Genomic DNA, 18,510 nt, shown 5'->3' with positions numbered 1-18,510 from the left:
CGGTCCTGCTCCATCCGGTGGTCCTGCTCCACCCGGCGGTCCTGCTCCATCCGGTGGTCCTGCTCCACCTGGCGGTCCTGCTCCATCCAGTGGTCCTGCTCCATCCAGGGGTCCTGCTCCACCTGGTGGTCCTGCTCCACTAGGCGGCCCTGCTCCATCCGGGGGTCCTGCTCTATCTGGAGGTCCTGCTCCACCTGGCGGTTCCTGCTCCATCCAGAGGTCCTGCTCCATCCGGGGGTCCTGCTCCATCCTGGGGCCCTGCTCCACCTGGCGGTCCTGCTCCATCCGGTGGTCCTGCTCCACCTGGCGGTCCTGCTCCATCCGGGGGTCCTGCTCCACCTGGCGGTCCTGCTCCATCCAGGGGTCCTGCTCCATCCGGCGGTTCCTGCTACATCTTTCTTTCTTTTTTGTGTCATTGCCGTGTGAGCTACTGGACTAATTTGAATTTCCCTCCCAGGGATGAATAAAGTATTCTCTATTCTACTCTACTCTATAACCCAAATGAACATATTTTCATTTGGGTTTAAATAAACACATCAACCTGTATTTCAAATCAAACAAGTTACTTCACATTTTGGAAATAAGAAAAGTTTAAACCAATTTCAACAAAATAAGCAGAATCAAATCAAATTAAATTATTTGTACATCACTTTTCATACAGTAATTGTAACTCAAAGTGCTTTACACAGAGACATGAGAGACAGACCACAGCTCCACCCACCTGCCATCCCACAATGCTTTCATGACAGGGAGCGGTTACTGTAAAACCACAGTGAACTGAGGAAACGCTAACGCTACTTTATAATGAGGAAAAACAGGAGGTTTTTTTTTTCTTCAAAAAACAAATATAAAAGCTAAGAAATAAAAGCTAATCCCTGAATTAAACAAAGTAAAATGGCAGACATAACAGAAATGAGGCCAAGAGACAAATGTCTGTCAATCAGCAGCAGCAGGGGCTGATGGGAGTTTGAGGAGCCGTCAGAAACCACGTGGCCTCGTCTGAGCTCACAGCTCATCCTTGTTTGGCCTCAGCAGCATCAGAGCTCCACTTCTCCTCAGCTTCTCCAGAGGAAACACCACTGATTCACAAAATGCTTTTCCTCCCAGCTGCTGCTCTGTGCTGTCTGTGTTCAGGTGAGTGTTTCCAGCCAATCAGGAGCCCACACACTCTACCTGTCACTACCACCGTCACACTGACCTTCATCTACCTGTCTGTGTCTCTGCAGCACTGGTTGCCATGGCAGCAGAGCTGGTCCAGGACCAGTTATCATGTTGATAACAGCTAACCCCGGACTCAGAGGGGAATAGCACTAGCCTATCAGAACTAAATATTGGTGAAATGAAGGAGTTTCTCTGCAGATAATGTGTTATTTAGAGGCTGTAGACTCCATTATACGGATATACGCGGCTCTCGGCTGGAGCTCATTTCATCACAACGACTTGTAATGACACCAAAGTTATCTGGCTGAGTAAATGATTGTATTTTATGCTAGAAATAAGGTCCAGATTGTAAAAAGCGGTAATTATCCTTTAACTCTCTTTGCATGAAACAGTCAGAGGAAATGACAGGACATGGAGTCTCTCTGGTCTTAAACAGACTGGCCTCCACTACTTTACGTATTTCAATGGAGTTATTTCAAACATCTAATATCTTTATCTTTTATTTCTAACATTATTTTCATGTCTGTCTTCAGCTGAAGCTGCTGTGTGGTTTTTCCTCTGAGTGGGAGGTGGCAGCCTGCAGAGGAGGTTCATTTACTAATTCAACTCTTTATCTTGGTTTATTCTCATTATTTATGAATGGTGATTGTTTCCCGAAATTCTCTGTTTCTCTGAAGTGAATCAGAGGAAAGTTGCTCTTGATTTTAATCTGGAAGCAAATAAAAAAACAATCTGGGTCACCATGATGCAGAAACACAACAACACATTCAGGTCAGTGGTGAGTTTAGTAACACACACTGTCACCTGTTGTTGAACAGCTGTGATGGAAACACAACAGTACAAATCCACAGAGCTCCTCAGCTGTGATCTTAAAGAACCAAAAACAACAAATTAAAGTCAAGTTTGTTTAGTGTTGAATGAATTTTGAAACAACATCAGTTCATCTTTCAGTCTCTGATGAGCTCCTCTCTGTTTCGTCCTGCTGTCAGGAGTGAAACCTTCACACTGCTGCCCTCTGCTGGTTCAAACAACACACTGCTTCAGTCTACACACTGAGTTATTGATTAGTTTATTAAAAGCTGAGACTCATATCCTATAACATAGATTACACCAATACAATGGATCTCAAATCTCTTGGGCCTTCCTCCGTTTCTGCATCATCATCTCATTAAATGTGGTCTGATATTCAGATTCACAATAATGGACAAGCTTTATATATTTATATTTCAGTGTCTTTCATGACTGACTCTGTTCAGCTGAATGACAGCTGACCTGAAACCTGACCTTTGACCCAAGGCTTCTTCATCGTTGTGTTGTCATGGCAACCGCAATCAGCCTCATCTGGATGTCCTTGCACATCTTCTACCTCACCACAGGGGGGCGGGCTTCTTCTGTGTCTTGTGGGCCGATACACAGGAAGAGCTTCTCACTGTGTAAACCGAGACCGAGGCTCTGTTTCTCGACATGAAAATAATGTTTGGAAAATAAATAAAACTGATATTAGATATTTGAAAAAAAAATCCATTGAAATATTCATCCTGTCATTTCCTCTGACTGTTTGATGCAATGAGTGTACGTTGTGCAGCACTTTGGGCAACAAAGGTTGTTTTTAAATGTGCTATAGAAATAAATTTTGAGTTGAGTTGAGTTGAGAGTGTTAATATACAGAGCAGGTCAGGTCAGTCATCATTGGAAATATCAACTCTCTGCATCATAACAACACTTGTGTACATCCCACCCAATGGCAACTGCTTAAGTTCCATCTGAAGTTCTCCATAAAGTTGTTGCTAGGATACAGACTAAACATCCTGAGGCACCTTTAATGACGACAGACTTCAGTCATGTTTCCCTGATGGACTCACTGGGGGGTGTGGTGGAGAGATGAGCACTGAGGATGGAGGAGGCCACTCTGGACGGCCTGGATCATCCACTTCACCAGTGGTCCTGCTCCACCCGGCGGTCCTGCTCCACCCGGCGGTCCTGCTCCACCTGGTGGTCCTGCTCCACCTGGTGGTCCTGCTCCATCCGGGGGTCCTGCTCCACCTGGCGACCCTGCTCCATCCGGCGGTCCTGCTCCACCCGGAGGTCCTGCTCCACCTGGTGGTTCCTGCTCCATCCAGAGGTCCTACTCCACCCAGTGGTCCTGCTCCATCCAGAGGTCCCGCTCCACCTGGTGGTTCTGCTCCACCTGGTGGTTCCTGCTCCATCCGGTGGTCCTGCTCCATCCAGCGGTTCCTGCTCCATCCGGTGGTCCTGCTCCATCCGGTGGTCCTGCTCCATCCAGCGGTCCTGCTCCATCCAGTGGTCCTGCTCCATCCGGCGGTCCTGCTCCACCTGGCGGCCCTGCTCCATCTTTCTTTCTTTTTTGTGTCATTGTCGTGTGAGCTACTGGACTAATTTGAATTTCCCTCCTAGGGATGAATAAAGTATTCTCTACTCTACTCTACTCTATAACCCAAATGAACATATTTTCATTTGGGTTTAAATAAACACATCAAACTGTATTTCAAATCAAACAAGTTACTTCACATTTTGGAAATAAGAAAAGTTTAAACCAATTTCAACAAAATAAGCAGAATCAAATCAAATTAAATTATTCGTACAACACTTTTCATACAGTAATTGTAACTCAAAGTGCTTTACACAGAGACATGAGAGACAGACCACAGCCCCACCCACCTGCCATCCCACAATGCTTTCATGACAGGGAGCTGTTAAAACCACAGTGAACTGAGGAAACGCTAACACTACTTTATAATGAGGGAACACATGAGGTTTTTTAAAAAAAACAAAAAAAAAAACAAATATAAAAGCTAAGAAATAAAAGCTAATCCCTGAATTAAACAAAGTAAAATGGCAGACATAACAGAAATGAGGGCAAGGGACAAATGTCTGTCAATCAGCAGCAGCAGGGGCTGATGGGAGTTTGAGGAGCCGTCAGAAACCACGTGGCCTCGTCTGAGCTCACAGCTCGTCCTTGTTTGGCCTCAGCAGCATCAGAGCTCCACTTCTCCTCAGCTTCTCCAGAGGAAACACCACTGATTCACAAAATGCTTTTCCTCCCAGCTGCTGCTCTGTGCTGTCTGTGTTCAGGTGAGTGTTTCCAGCCAATCAGGAGCCCACACACTCTACCTGTCACTACCACCGTCACACTGACCTTCATCTACCTGTCTGTGTCTCTGCAGCACTGGTTGCCATGGCAGCAGAGCTGGTCCAGGACCAGTTATCATTGACCAAGAGAGTTGGTGAATCTGTCTCCTTCAGCTGTGAAGGAACTGATCAGTGTGATAAAAGTGGAAGGGTATATTGGTTACAGAAGAAAGAGAATGAAACATTCAGACGGATTCTGCGTATTCACAGGCAAACTGGTAAAATGGAGTCAGGTTCCAATCATCCTCAGATAGATGATTTCACAGCTGTTAATAAACAGAACGGCTGTGAGTTGAAGATAGAGAAAGTTAAACTCTCTCATTCAGCCTCCTACTACTGCTGGTGTGCTAAGAAAGTTCCCCACAGTGAGAAATGATCCGTGCAGCCTGAACAAAAACCTCCAGATGAACAGGTGTCAAACAGCGTCAGTGACATGAAGAGAGCAGTAAACCACAGCCCAGGTTCACACACTTCACCTCCACATCACACACTTTTTCTTGACTTTTCTTTGATGTTGATCCATGTTGTTATCAGATATTTCAGCAGGTTTCCTGTTGTTCCACACACTGAGGACAGAGAAGAAACACAGAAGCTCAATGAGAAAACAAGAGCAACAGAAACAGTCAAAGGAGGTAAATGAATAGAATCATATCAAACATAAAAACTCTAAACAACAAACCAACTCTAAATCATGTGATAAAACTGGAGCAACGGTTCATCCTGAGGGGAACATGAACGTCTGGACCAACTTCAATGTGAATATTTGTTGATATGTTTCAGTGTGAAGCCAAAAGAAAAGAGAAGAAGAGACAGTGATGTTGATGTGAACGTTAGAGAAACACATGATGGAGCTGAAACATGATCCTGGTTCATAATGTGGACTCGTTCAGCTCAGCTGACACATTCAGCAGCAGACGGGTTTTTGTATTAGTCTTTCTCACTGTGGAGAGCAGACAAGAGTTACCACATCTTTGGCTCTGGAACTAAACTGTTTGTAACAGGTAAGAACAAACTTTTATTTCTCTTCAGTTGTTTTATTGAAGAAGTTAAAATGTGTTTGAAGTCAGTTTCTGCTGTTTCAGACTTTACATGTTAGTTTGTTCAGAGTTTAGTACAAAGTTCCTGATGCAGCCGTTCTTCAATGACAAAGTTCAACCATGAGTGAAAAGAGGGTTGAATCTCTGAACAGCAGAAGGAATTCTTTATTTCTTCATTTCTGCTGTGATATTGTGAGTTCAGTCTGGACTGAGCTGAAGGACCATACTTTTACTGCTCAGGCGACTTTTTATACTAAATATTCAGTTAATCAAAGTTAAGTACGTTACGACTACTATACTTCCATGGTACAGAATGTATAGTGTAGATAAATATAATATATAAATATAAAGTGTGTCAGTAATTATAGTATTTAATAGTAAATAATAACTGTGTCTAATTGTATAAATCATGTCAAATATATGTGAAATATATTTGTAATCTTTTTAAGATAATTATGCCGGTATATCAATAGATTGTTTTTATTATGTAAATGTATTGGTGAGAATTGTTATAATTGTTTCAATATTTCTTTATAAAGTAGAGTGTTTTTTTCATAGCTAAACACACTTGCTATTTTACAATGAAATAGCACATATAGGTTAAAAGTCTTTGGCAAGAGACATTCCAGAACAACAGTAAAATACAAAAATAAAAACACAGAATAAACATGGCACAACAATCTTAAGTGCTAAAAGTTATCTCAAATAAGGTTTTAAGTTTTGTTATAATCTTACAATTAATTTATCTGATAGAAAATAAACTGAAGAATCAATAAATAAAATATTTCTATATTAACACAGAAATTCTACATGAATGTGTTTATATGAATTTCATATTGTTAGAATATATCCTTGTAAATATTTTGTGTTTTTATATAAAATATATATAGACTATATAGACTCCCGCACAATGTTAAACTTACAAAGAAGTTTTAATGGCAGCAGCGTTTCAGTGCTAAAACTTAAGGCAAAAAAGAACAAAAAAAAATGTGTTTGTTTTTGCATTAGAAACAAAATCCTGTGGTCTCATCTATATCAAAGTAGGTTGTTAATACTGTATAGACTTTAATAACTTTGTGTTTTTATTAATAGTAAATACATATCACGTTAAACATGTATTTAACATACGATTATCTTAATATGATCTGAGCTGATAATTTATAAAGTGAAATAGCCTATTAATTAAAAATAAAATATTAAAAATAATATGAAATATTCAAACAGTGTTTTTCCATGTGTGACTTTGTTGATCTTTGTCTGATCAATCAATCAAGACTAATTTGTATAGTCCATTAAAACAGCCCAAAGGGTGCAAGTGCATTACAATATAATTAAAAAGTGACTGTAAACATAGCAATAAAAAACACAGAGTGAACATGGCACAATCATTTTAAAAGTGTTTAAAGCCATTTTGCTTTACATTTTGCCAGAGAGCAAAAGTTAAAAGTCAATGGCAAGAGACATTCCAGAACAACAGTAAAAGTCAACAATAAAAACACAGAATAAACATGGCACAACTATCTTAAAAGCCGTCTTAAAAAGGAAGGTTTTAAGTTTTGATTTTAAAAGCCCAAGGTCAGTGATGGTACGCATGTCGGGGAGGAGTTGTTTGTTATTAGATCTTGGCACCTCTAACAGACCCTGGTTTGATGAATTTAATGATGTTTGTAATAAACATAATCTACAAACACTGGGGCGCCGAAAAGGGGGGAAAGGAGAAGGATTCTAGGGGCCCATGATTAAGAGGGGCCCAGAGAGGCCCCTAATAAAATTATAATATTGACAAAAAATAATATGACACTATGTTATTAACTAACTTATAATAACAAATATATTTTATTTACAATGTACTGGTAACAATAACATTGTTTGTTTTGGAAACATTAACATTAAAAAGCTTATAAACCTTTACATTTTTTTTTTATAGTGTGTGAGTGTTGCAGCAAATAAATTAATCTAAATGAATTCCATTGTATTCAGAGTGCTCAGTGCTTCCCCTACCTGTCAATTGTCAAGTTGTTTTTTTTCACAAGTATGGGAATGATACTCAAAAATACCATCAAAATGTATATTTCTGAAAAATAGCATCAAAAATTTTTGCCGGCCTTCCGGAAGGCTGTGTTGGTCCCCAGTAAGAATTCTTTTAATGGGGGCCCAAATTCCCTAGTGGTGCCCCCGTATAAACATGATCTTCATCACAGTAAATGTGTGTGGAGGTGAGTCCAGTACAGGTGGTGACCTCTGTGCTGTATTGATGAGGAGCTGAGTGATCAGAGTCCATGTAGTGTCCAGGATCAGACTGAATGCAGTGCAGTGCTGGAAGCTGCTGTTGACTGTGTGAATGTGTCTGTGCTGCTTGTTGCTGCTGTCAAACTTCAGATGAGCAGGTAGTGAAGCCCGTGGTGAGCGTGTACCCAGCAGCATCCAGAGCCCACCTGGAGGGGAGGAGCTCCCTGCTGTGTCTGGCCTCAGCCATGTCTCCTCCTCTGGTCCAGTTCTCCTGGAAAAGACAGAAGGAGGATGGTCCTCTGCTTCCTGCTGAGGGAGAGCAGCTGCAGCTCACAGAGCCGGGACGCTCCGCCGCCATCTTGCTGGTGGATCGGGACGCCTTCAACACATATAAATACCGCTGCTACGTCAGACACGAGGGGGGCACGGTGGAGGCCCAGGCAGCACAAGGTGATGGAGGCTTGGTGACTGTGTTGAGCAGTGATTCAGCTTCATGTGGAGACTCTGTCACAGAGAGCAGAGCAGCACAGCACTGACATCTGACTCCTTTTCTGTTTCAGAGGTTCCAGCTCCAGCAGCCCCCTGTCCTCCAGAGAGACAGCCAGCACACCTGGCAGCTCCGCACCAAGCTGACTGTAAGATCACCTGCTGCCTCTCTGCATGGACAGCTCCAATGTTGTGCTGCAGTTAGGGCCCAGTATCAGTCTGTCCACTCGCTGCTCATCACATCACACTTCAACACACACTCCCTGATTCTGTCCCAGTGTCCAACAGCACAACAAAGTCCAGTCCCAGAGCTTTCACTGGCCCATTCCGACTGATAACACGTGTTGGAGGCCCTGAACTCAATCTGAGGAGATACAACGACTGTAGGGACTGAATCTTAGAGCTGCACTCAGTCAGGTTTCTATTGAAGAGTCAATCTAAGGACTCAGTGTGAAGTCAAAGGTCACATTGAACTAGTGGTAGTGGAGTCCTTCTGTGAATCAATAACCACCTGTGTCTTTTCCCATTTTGGACTTTCCATGTGGTGGTGGAGTGATTTGAATAGTCATGGCCAGTTGACAGAAGAAGGTGATGGAGGCTTGGTGACTGTGTTGAGCAGTGATTCAGCTTCATGTGGAGACTCTGTCACAGAGAGCAGAGCAGCACAGCACTGACTGGTTTCTCTTTGACTCCTTTTCTGTTGTAGTGGTTCCCCTGGATCCTCTCCGGCCTCAGTGCAGGGTGAAGCTGCTCTGTCTGCTCTACACAGTGCTGATAGTGAAGAGTCTGCTCTACTGCTGTGGACTCGCTCTGCTGATGAGCCTCAGAAACATGGGACCGTCCACCAGCTGCACACAAGCTGACTGACTGTTTCCTCATCCTCTTTTCTCTCCATCACTTCATCTCATTTATCTCTTTGCATACTGAGTCCTTAGATTGACTCACAGCGCATACGTTTAAATCTAACAAATCTTTCTACATTTTTTTTTAAAGAATTGTATTACTTTGATTCTGTTTTTTATTTTCAATTATCAGATTAATTTTTGTAATAACTTTGAATTTAGTTGTTTCGTCAGCTGCTTGGCAATTTTTCTGGTATTTCTTTTCTCATGCTGTTTTGCATTGTAAAACACTCAATTCATTTATCGTTTTTATTGTCAAATTATTTCCTTCACTTTTACTCTTTGAATAAAGTTTTTAAAAAATCACAGTTTTTGTGGTTCATTTTTTTCATCATTGATTTCATAGCAGATCATCAGAAAAATGAAAGCCTATATTGACTATTTACCCCGAAACCTACAATTACCTTGGTTCTGGTGACAAACACAGCTTTCATACACAATCAATTAGAGGTGGGTTTTAACAACAGGATCAGTATTGTTTGTATTTATACTGCCACGCCCTTCTCACCGGACTCCCCACCAAACTCATCAACAGACTGCAGATCATTCAGAACTCGGCCGCCCGGATCATCACCCGCACCAAATCATCTGACCACATCACCCCTGTCCTCATCGAACTACACTGGCTCCCGGTTCAATACCGCATCCACTACAAAAATCTTCTCCTCACCTACAAAGCTCTCCACAACCTAGCCACAACCTAGCCCCCACTTACCTCCGCGACCTTCTCCATGAGCACACTCCCTCCCGTTCCCTCCGCTCCACCTCTGCTGGACTGTTAACCACCCCCACGTCACGCCTCAGCACGATGGCCCGATGCCTTCAGCTGCTCAACACCAAAACTCTGGAACTCCCTCCCACCACACATAAGACAGTCAGACTCCATCACAACATTCAAATCCCAACTTAAAACCCACCTGTTCAAACTGGCACACTCCCTATAAACCAGACACTCTGCACTACACTCGCTTATATCTTGATGTTTTGTTTGTCTTGTTTTTACTATGATCTTTTATCACTCCTTTTTTGTAAGGTGACCTTGGGTGACCTGAAAGGCGCCTCCAAATAAAATGTATTATTATTATTATTATTATTATCATTTAGCTTGAACATGAATCATCTTTTACAATCATGTCAGTGTAAATATAAAACTGTACGCTGATGACACTGCTGTTTAAAGACACAAAAAACAGCTGGCAAGTTGTTGTCATGGGTCACATAAAGTTAAAGAAAACCTTGAATAAATACAAATGTACATCGGGACATTTCACACGTACAATATGTTCATGAGTGTGAATGTAGAGCAGCAGATATGAATCTGCTCTCAGTCGTTATTAGGACTCATAAAAAACTGTTGAGAGCGAATCAACACTTCCTCTCCTGCAGCTCTCAGGCTGTGTGGTTTCAGCTCTGCAGCCTCCAAACTGTGAGCTGTGGCTTTTCACTCTGATAATCACCATGACAACTACAACCATCCACTCTGTTAAAGACTCAGGAAGCATCTGTGTAACGTTACACAAACATTCAGCAGCCTCTTAATAATGTCTCACTAATATCTACACTTGTATGGATTTAAAGGTGTTTTTATCACTTTTTAATGTGATCTAAATTTAGAGCGGCCTGTGAATTATTTTATATTTCTAACTTAATATGAATTTGTAATCAAGAGTTGTTTTACTTGTGGGTAGAAACGACAGTGTCATCAACATAGAGTTTTTATAATTACTGACATTTGTCAAAGACATTAAATGTAAGCCGTTAAAGTGTTTTCAGTCTTTACAGAGTTCACATGAGACAAATTACAGAGGCCTAAAAATGTTTGACTGAGATGTGAGTGGACCTCATGATTATGATAATTATTACAATAAATAATGAAGATATGTCACAGAAAAAGAGTAATATTCAAAACTAAATCTAAATATTTTAATACTAAGAGCTAAAATTAATCAGAATTTTGACTATGTTAATTTAACACAAATAAACACATACATGCAAATTAATATAAATAATGTGACCAACAAACCACAAACCACACAGAGACAGAAGCAGCACTGACGCAAATAAATGTTTTTCTTGTTGAAGCTAAACTAGCGCCTCCATGTTGGTTCACCTCAGCTCTCATTATTTCAGTACATCATAGTTGATATAAAAAATAAAAGCTGTTGTCAGAAGAGTCTGTTCATCTCAACCAGAGCCAAATGTTAATGAGTTCAAGCTGCAGTTTCATCATTTTTATAACAGCTGGAGTTTCACAGCTGCTCGATCTGCTGATGGTTCATGTGTGTAAACAACAGTGTCGTCAGTGTAGAGTTTAACAGTCGCACCAACACAACTGTAAAACACGATTAATGTAAAACCTATATGATGAGAAGACCCAGTATTGAACCTGGTGGTACACCCACAACCACATGTTCATATTAAAACAGCTACATGTTAATGTTTGTCTACTTTTCCTGTTGTTGTTGTGTTTGTTTAGCTCTGTACATATATTCACATCATCACTGATGTTCGTTCTGTGACAATACATTAAAAGCCACTCGCACCCAGAACCAAGATAATTGTAGGTGTCAGTGTAAACATCCAATGCAGGTTTTTCTTTTTCTGGTAATTTGTTCTTAAGGGAAATCAGTGATGAATCTAGTCAACAAACCATGGACACTGTGATTTCTCGCTTTATTCAAAGAGTAAAACTGAAACAATTTAACATGATCATGGTAAATGAACAGAATGTATTAAAATCAGAAACAAGATGAGAAAAATTGCCAAGCAGGGAACGATACAACTAAATTCTGTTATTACGAAAGTCACTCAGGTAATTGAAAATAAAAAAACAGCATCAAAGTAAAACAATAATTACAATTTTTAACATAATTAAATGAAAGTACAATTGAATATCTGTGGTCAACTTTATCTGAAGATGTAGAAAGATTTGTTAGATTTAAATGTCTGAGCCATGATCAAAGAGATAAATGAGATGAAGTGATGAGATGTGATGGAGAGAAAAGAGGAAGAGGAAACAGTCAGTCAGCTTGTGTGCAGCTGGTGGACGGTCCCTTGTTTCTGCGGCTCATCAGCAGAGCGAGTCCACAGCAGTAGAGCAGACTCTTCACTATCAGCACTGTGTAGAGCAGACAGAGCAGCTTCACCCTGCACTGAGGCCGGAGAGGATCCAGGGGAACCACTGCAACAGAAAAGGAGTCAAAGAGAAACCAGTCAGTGCTGAGCTGCTCTGCTCTCTGTGACAGAGTCTCCACATGAAGCTGAATCACTGCTCAACACAGTCACCAAGCCTCCATCGCCTTCTTCTGTCAACTGGCCATGACTATTCAAATCACTCCACCATCACATGGAAAGTCCAAATGGGAAAAGACACAGGTGGTTATTGATTCACAGAAGGACTCCACTACCATTAGTTCAATGTGACCTTTGACCTCACACTGAGTCCTTAGATTGACTCTTCAATAGATACCTGACTGAGTGCAGCTCTAAGATTCAGTCCCTATAGTCTAGTACGAAGAGGGGGGTATCATGCACCCCCCGGAAATATACTTCTAACCAGTGTTTCTAGATTGGAAAAAATGTGTAGAAAATGATGAGCTATGTTAAAAAGTTGTCAGAATGTCCCATGTATCATTTTTATGCAAATTAGTGCCGCCATTATCGAAAAAACCTAATTTCACTATATCTCAGCCAATACTGCAGATATCTGAACAAATAAGGTGTCTAGACCCATGTTTTGGGGGTCAGAGATCACAATAAAACTATTCATAAAGTGATCACATGTTGATGGCATGCTAGTAAGCAAACCTAACCCTTTTACCAATTACAAGACGCCAATATTGGAGATACCAAATAAGGTGTCTTGACAGAGGTTCTTGTGTGTTTAACCAAGGTTTATTTGGATCAAACATCATAATAGAACTCTTCTTGATGTGACCACTCTTCTCTTTCCCATGCCAGATAAACAGTCAAGTAAATGGTTCTCCACTATGCATCACTCATCATCGTTTTCACTGAAATCATCAGAGTTAAACTCATCATCTCCTTCCTCTTTCTCCTGTTCATGCTCTCCAGTGTCATGGGGATCAACCAGTGAAGTTGGTAGGATAAGACCACAGGACCACACCGGTTTCAACACTCCTTCATCAGTCTTCATCCATCCCTGCCCCTCATCATAGGGTTTTGGTTTTTCCAGAATAGGTTCATCAGCTCGCTAGTACAAGGTGACACGGTAGTTCACACGTCGGGCATGTGGCTTCAGAGCAGAGTGGCATGGAGGAAGGCGAACCAGGTCAACCTTAGACTTGCAAGTGAGTTTCTTGTCCTCCCCCACCATGTTGCGTAGCAACTTGGCACGGACAACATCCACTGAAAACTCACAACTCTGTCCAGACATCAGACAGGTGAATTGCTCCAACTGCCTCAGCATCTCAGGCTTGACACTCTAGCAGTCACTGAGTTGTCTGAATACGTGAAATCGGGGATTCTTCTTCAAGGGCCCCACCTTCCTTCTCCCTTTGATGGCACTGGTACAGTCTTCTCCACTGAACACATAGAACCCAAGAAGAGTGGTGCGGTAGTCTTCTCCCAGGGATTCTGCAATACTACTACTGCCTGGCTTCCGGTGCACCTGTCCCCACTGATGTTGAGATGGACGTGTTACAGGACGAGCAGAAGCTGTGGGCAAGGCTGCTAAAGCTGACTTCATCAGACCCCTACAGTGTGAAGATCCAGGAAGCTTCTCAACATCTCTGAGCTTGCAGAATCCCTGGGAGAAGACTACCGCACCACTCTTCTTGGGTTCTATGTGTTCATATCAGTGGAGAAGACTGTACCAGTGCCATGTATATATTTTTGGCTTTTTCATGCCTTTATTTGACAGTACAGTTGAGAGAGACAGGAAAATGGGGAGGCAGAGAGAGGGGGAATGACACGCAGGAAAGGGCCGTCCGATGTGGGATTCAAACCAGGGCCGCCTCCACGAGGACTATAGCCTCAATATATGGGGCGCCTGCTTAACCCACTGCGCCACTCGACGCCCCGGAAGGTGGGGCCCTCGAAGAAGAATCCCCAATTTCACGTATTCAGACAACTCAGTGACTGCTAGAGTGTCAAGCCTGAGATGCTGAGGCAGTTGGAGCAATTCACCTGTCTGATGTCTGGACAGAGTTGTGAGTGTTCAGTGGATGTTGTCCGTGCCAAGTTGCTACGCAACATGGTGGGGGAGAACAAGAAACTCACTTGCAAGTCTAAGGTTGACCTGGTTCGCCTTCCTCCATGCCACTCTGCTCTGAAGCCACATGCCTGACGTGTGAACTACCGTGTCACCTTGTACTAGTGAGCTGATGAACCTATTCTGGAAAAACCAAAACCCTATGATGAGGAGCAGGGATGGATGAAGACTGATGAAGGAGTGTTGAAACCGGTGTGGTCCTGTGGTCCTATCCTACCAACTTCACTGGTTGATCCCCATGACACTGGAGAGCATGAACAGGAAGAGGAGGAGAAAGAGGAAGGAGATGATGAGTTTAACTTTGAAGATTTCAGTGAAAACGATGATGAGTGATGTTTGATCCAAATAAACCTTGGTTAAACACACAAGAACCTCTGTCAAGACACCTTATTTGGTATCTCCAATATTGGCGTCTTGTAATTGGTAAAAGAGTTAGGTTTGCTTACTAGCATGCCACCAACATGTGATCACTTTATGAATAGTTTTATTGTGATCTCTGACCCCCAAAACATGGGTCTAGACACCTTATTTGTTCAGATATCTGCAGTATTGGCTGAGATATAGTGAAATTAGGTTTTTTCGATAATGGCGGCACTAATTTGCATAAAAATGATACATGGGACATTCTGACAACTTTTTAACATAGCTCATCATTTTCTACACATTTTTTCCAATCTAGAAACACTGGTTAGAAGTATATTTCTGGGGGGTGCATGATACCCCCCTCTTCGTACTAGACTACTACAGTTGTTGTATCTCCTCAGATTGAGTTCAGGGCCTCCAACACGTGTTATCAGTCGGAATGGGCCAGTGAAAGCTCTGGGACTGGACTTTGTTGTGCTGTTGGACACTAGGACAGAATCAGGGAGTGTGTGTTGAAGTGTGATGTGATGAGCAGAGAGTGAACAGACTGACACTGGGCCCTAACTGCACCACAACATTGGAGCTGTCCATGCAGAGAGGCAGCAGGTGATCTTACAGTCAGCTTGGTGCGGAGCTGCCAGGTGTGCTGGCTGTCTCTCTGGAGGACAGGGGGCTGCTGGAGCTGGAACCTCTGAAACAGAAAAGGAGTCAAATGTCAGTGCTGTGCTGCTCTGCTCTCTGTGACAGAGTCTCCACATGAAGCTGAATCACTGCTCAACACAGTCACCAAGCCTCCATCACCTTGTGCTGTCTGGGCCTCCACCGTGCCCCCCTCGTGCTTGACGTAGCAGCGGTATTTATATGTGTAGAAGGCGTCCCGATCCACCAGCAAGATGGCGGCGGAGCGTCCCGGCTCTGTGAGCTGCAGCTGCTCTCCCTCAGCAGGAAGCAGAGGACCATCCTCCTTCTGTCTTTTCCAGGAGAACTGGACCAGAGGAGGAGACATGGCTGAGGCCAGACACAGCAGGGAGCTCCTCCCCTCCAGGTGGGCTCTGGATGCTGCTGGGTACACGCTCACCACGGGCTTCACTATTTGCTCATCTGAAATTTGACAGGGACCCTCTGGTCATTCATTTTTTTATCCCCGCAAAAAAGAAAAAGAATGAAAGAAGAAGCCCTATGGTCTGATCCGAGTTAGAAATGTTTTCGATCCGAACCCTGTCTGGTCGTGTTCGGCCCGGTCCGATGACTGAGCCAAGAGAAGAGCCGGTATAACTACAGTCTGTGGCCGAAGCACACATTTATTTAGAAAAAGTGTAATTGGTGCAGATTAAACTTGAATGCTGCTCTCGATCCGACCCTTCCCTTCTATTCTGACTCTTTTAAACAGTAACAACAGAACCATTTGATTATGTTATAGATTTTCCATCTTTGCTGAGCATCAGAATTGTTTGAAATTAATAAAATAAAATTTAAAACAAAGCCTGTCCCTGTCTCTAACATATGCTGGGTCAGTTCGGCTCATATAGAGCAACCCAGTATCACACCAAAGCGTGAAATACGCCCCAACAATATACACTACTATTTTACTCATTGAAACACATTTTTTTTGTACCAGATAAATTTATTGTAAATTGATTACGGCCTTACAATTTAAATATTAACCCTCTTACAATTTTAGATGAATTCTCTATAAAATGAAATATACAACTGTTTTAGCTATGAAAAATTACACTCCTATGAAAGATATTGTAACAATTATAACAATTCTCATCACTCAAGTTACATAATTTTTTAGCACTGAAACACTGCTGTCATTAAATCTTCTTATAAGTTTAACATTGCGCTGGAGTCGATTTTTATTTAATATAAAAAGACAAAATAATGACCATGATATATTCTGACATTATGAAATTAGAACTTAATCACCATATTTTCTTACAAATGACCACATGTAGAATTTCTGTGTTTATTGATATACAAATATTTTATTTGTTGATACTATATTTTATTTTCTATCAGATTAATTAATTGAAAATGAGATATAATTTTACGATTAAAATATTTACCCTCACAATTCTCAAATAAATAGATGTTTTCACTATGAAAAAACTACACTCCTATAAAAAAATATTGAAATGTTTATGACAATTCTCACCACTAAATTTACATAATAAAAACAATATATTGATATAAAATTATCTTTAAAAAAAATACAAACATATTTCACATGATGTTTGACATAATTTATACAATGAGACACAGTTACTATTTACTGTTAACTACTATAATTACTGACAAGCTTTAAGACTATTTATCTACACTACACTATACCATGAAGTATTTCTACATGAGGTCATCCTGTGTCATATTTCATGTTGACAGAAAATGTATCAAAGTTGAATATGTAATTAACTTTGATTAACTGAATATTTGGTATAAAAGTCGCCTGAGCAATAAAATCCTCCTTAGTCCCCAGCTTAGTCCAGACTGAACTCACAATATCACACTTTTCAGACTCTTCACAAACGTTTCAGCTGCAGCAGAAATAAAGAAATTCCTTCTGCTGTTCAGAGATTCAAACCTCTTTTCACTCATGGTTGAACTGTGTCATTGAAGAACGGCTGCATCAGGAACTTTGTACTAAACTATGAACAAACTAACATGTAAAGTCTGAAACAGCAGAAACTGACTTCAAACACATTTTAACATCTTCAATAAAAACAACTGAAGAGAAATAAAAGTTTGTTCTTACCTGTTACAAATAGTTTAGTTCCAGAGCCATGGATGGGGTAGTTCTTGCTTGTTCCTCCACAGTGAGAAAGACTAATACAAAAACCCGTCTGCTGCTGAATGTGTCAACATGGATCAACATCAAAGAAAAGTCTAGAAAAAGTGTGTGATGTGGAGGTGAAGTGTGTGAACCTGGGCTGTGGTTTACTGCTCTCTTCCTGTCACTGACGCTGTTTGACACCTGTTCATCTGGAGGTTTTTGTTCAGGCTGCAGGGATCATTTCTCACTGTGGAGGATCTTTCTTCCAACAGAGGCAGTAGTAGGAGGCTGAATGAGAGAGTTTAACTTTCTCTATCTTCAACTCACAGCCGTTCTGTTTATTAACAGGTGTGAAATCATCTTTCTGAGGATGATTGGAATCTGACTTTATTTTACTATCTTGCCTGTGAATAGCAAGAATCCATGTGAATGTTTCTGTCTCTCTCTTCTGTAACCAGGCCACATATCCATCGTTATCACACAGCTCGGTTCGTTCACAGGTGAAGGAGGCAGATTCACCAACTCTCCTGGTCAATGATAACTGGTCCTGGACCAGCTCTGCTGCCATGGCAACCAGTGCTGCAGAGACACAGACAGGTAGATGAAGGTCAGTGTGACGGTGGTAGTGACAGGTAGAGTGTGTGGGCTCCTGATTTGCTGGAAACACTCACCTGAACACAGACAGCACAGAGCAGCAGCTGGGAGGAAAAGCATTTTGTGGATCAGTGGTGTTTCCTCTGGAGAAGCTGAGGAGAAGTGGAGCTCTGATGCTGCTGAGGCCAAACAAGGACGAGCTGTGAGCTCAGACGAGGCCACATGGTTTCTGACGGCTCCTCCAACTCCCATCAGCCCCTGCTGCTGCTGGTTGACAGACATTTGTCTCTTGGCCTCATTTCTGTTATGATCTACGCCTCTGACTGCATTTTCTTTTATTTCTGTCATTTTACTTCGTTTAATTCAGGGATTAGCTTTTATTTCTTAGTTTTTATATTAGTTTTTATTTTTTTGAAAAAAATACCTCCTGTGTTTCCTCATTGTAAAGTAGTGTTAGCATTTCCTCAGTTCACTGTGGTTTTAACAGCTCCCTGTCATGAAAGTATTGTGGGATGGCAGGATCGGTGGGGCTGTGGTCTGTCTCTCATGTCTCTGTGTAAAGCACTTTGAGTTACGATTGAA

General features: G+C 41.7%; 2 protein-coding genes across 3 annotated transcripts; one reads left to right on the top strand and one right to left on the bottom strand.

Moving 5' to 3' along the window:
• The first annotated feature begins 4,061 nt into the window (after positions 1-4,061).
• Positions 4,062-8,983, top strand: LOC146960923 (immunoglobulin lambda-1 light chain-like). 2 transcript variants are annotated; one of them, XM_085771937.1, is made up of 6 exons: positions 4,062-4,254; positions 4,347-4,676; positions 5,265-5,312; positions 7,728-8,027; positions 8,138-8,212; positions 8,770-8,983. In XM_085771937.1, exons 1-6 carry the CDS (start codon positions 4,212-4,214, stop codon positions 8,928-8,930), a joined length of 957 nt encoding a protein of 318 aa, XP_085628063.1. In that variant the 5' UTR covers positions 4,062-4,211; the 3' UTR covers positions 8,931-8,983. The 2 variants fall into 2 exon arrangements, with proteins under 2 accessions (XP_085628063.1, XP_085628062.1); XM_085771936.1 differs by having other exon boundaries at positions 7,722-8,027.
• A 2,836-nt stretch (positions 8,984-11,819) lies between these two features.
• LOC146960922 (immunoglobulin lambda-1 light chain-like) lies at positions 11,820-18,140 on the bottom strand. Its single transcript, XM_085771931.1, has 6 exons — positions 18,006-18,140; positions 17,583-17,913; positions 17,317-17,363; positions 15,363-15,683; positions 15,178-15,252; positions 11,820-12,146 (listed from the first exon to the last, which is right to left on the bottom strand). Exons 1-6 carry the CDS (start codon positions 18,046-18,048, stop codon positions 11,986-11,988), a joined length of 978 nt encoding a protein of 325 aa, XP_085628057.1. The 5' UTR covers positions 18,049-18,140; the 3' UTR covers positions 11,820-11,985.
• Positions 18,141-18,510: the final 370 nt, after the last annotated feature.

Source organism: Trachurus japonicus, unplaced genomic scaffold, assembly GCF_045865225.1.
Source record: "Trachurus japonicus isolate A0001 unplaced genomic scaffold, Traja_1.0 AP029826.1".
Lineage (NCBI taxonomy): Eukaryota > Metazoa > Chordata > Actinopteri > Carangiformes > Carangidae > Trachurus > Trachurus japonicus.
Note: the sequence above shows the minus strand (reverse complement) of the source record. Positions and strands in the feature narration are given on the sequence as shown.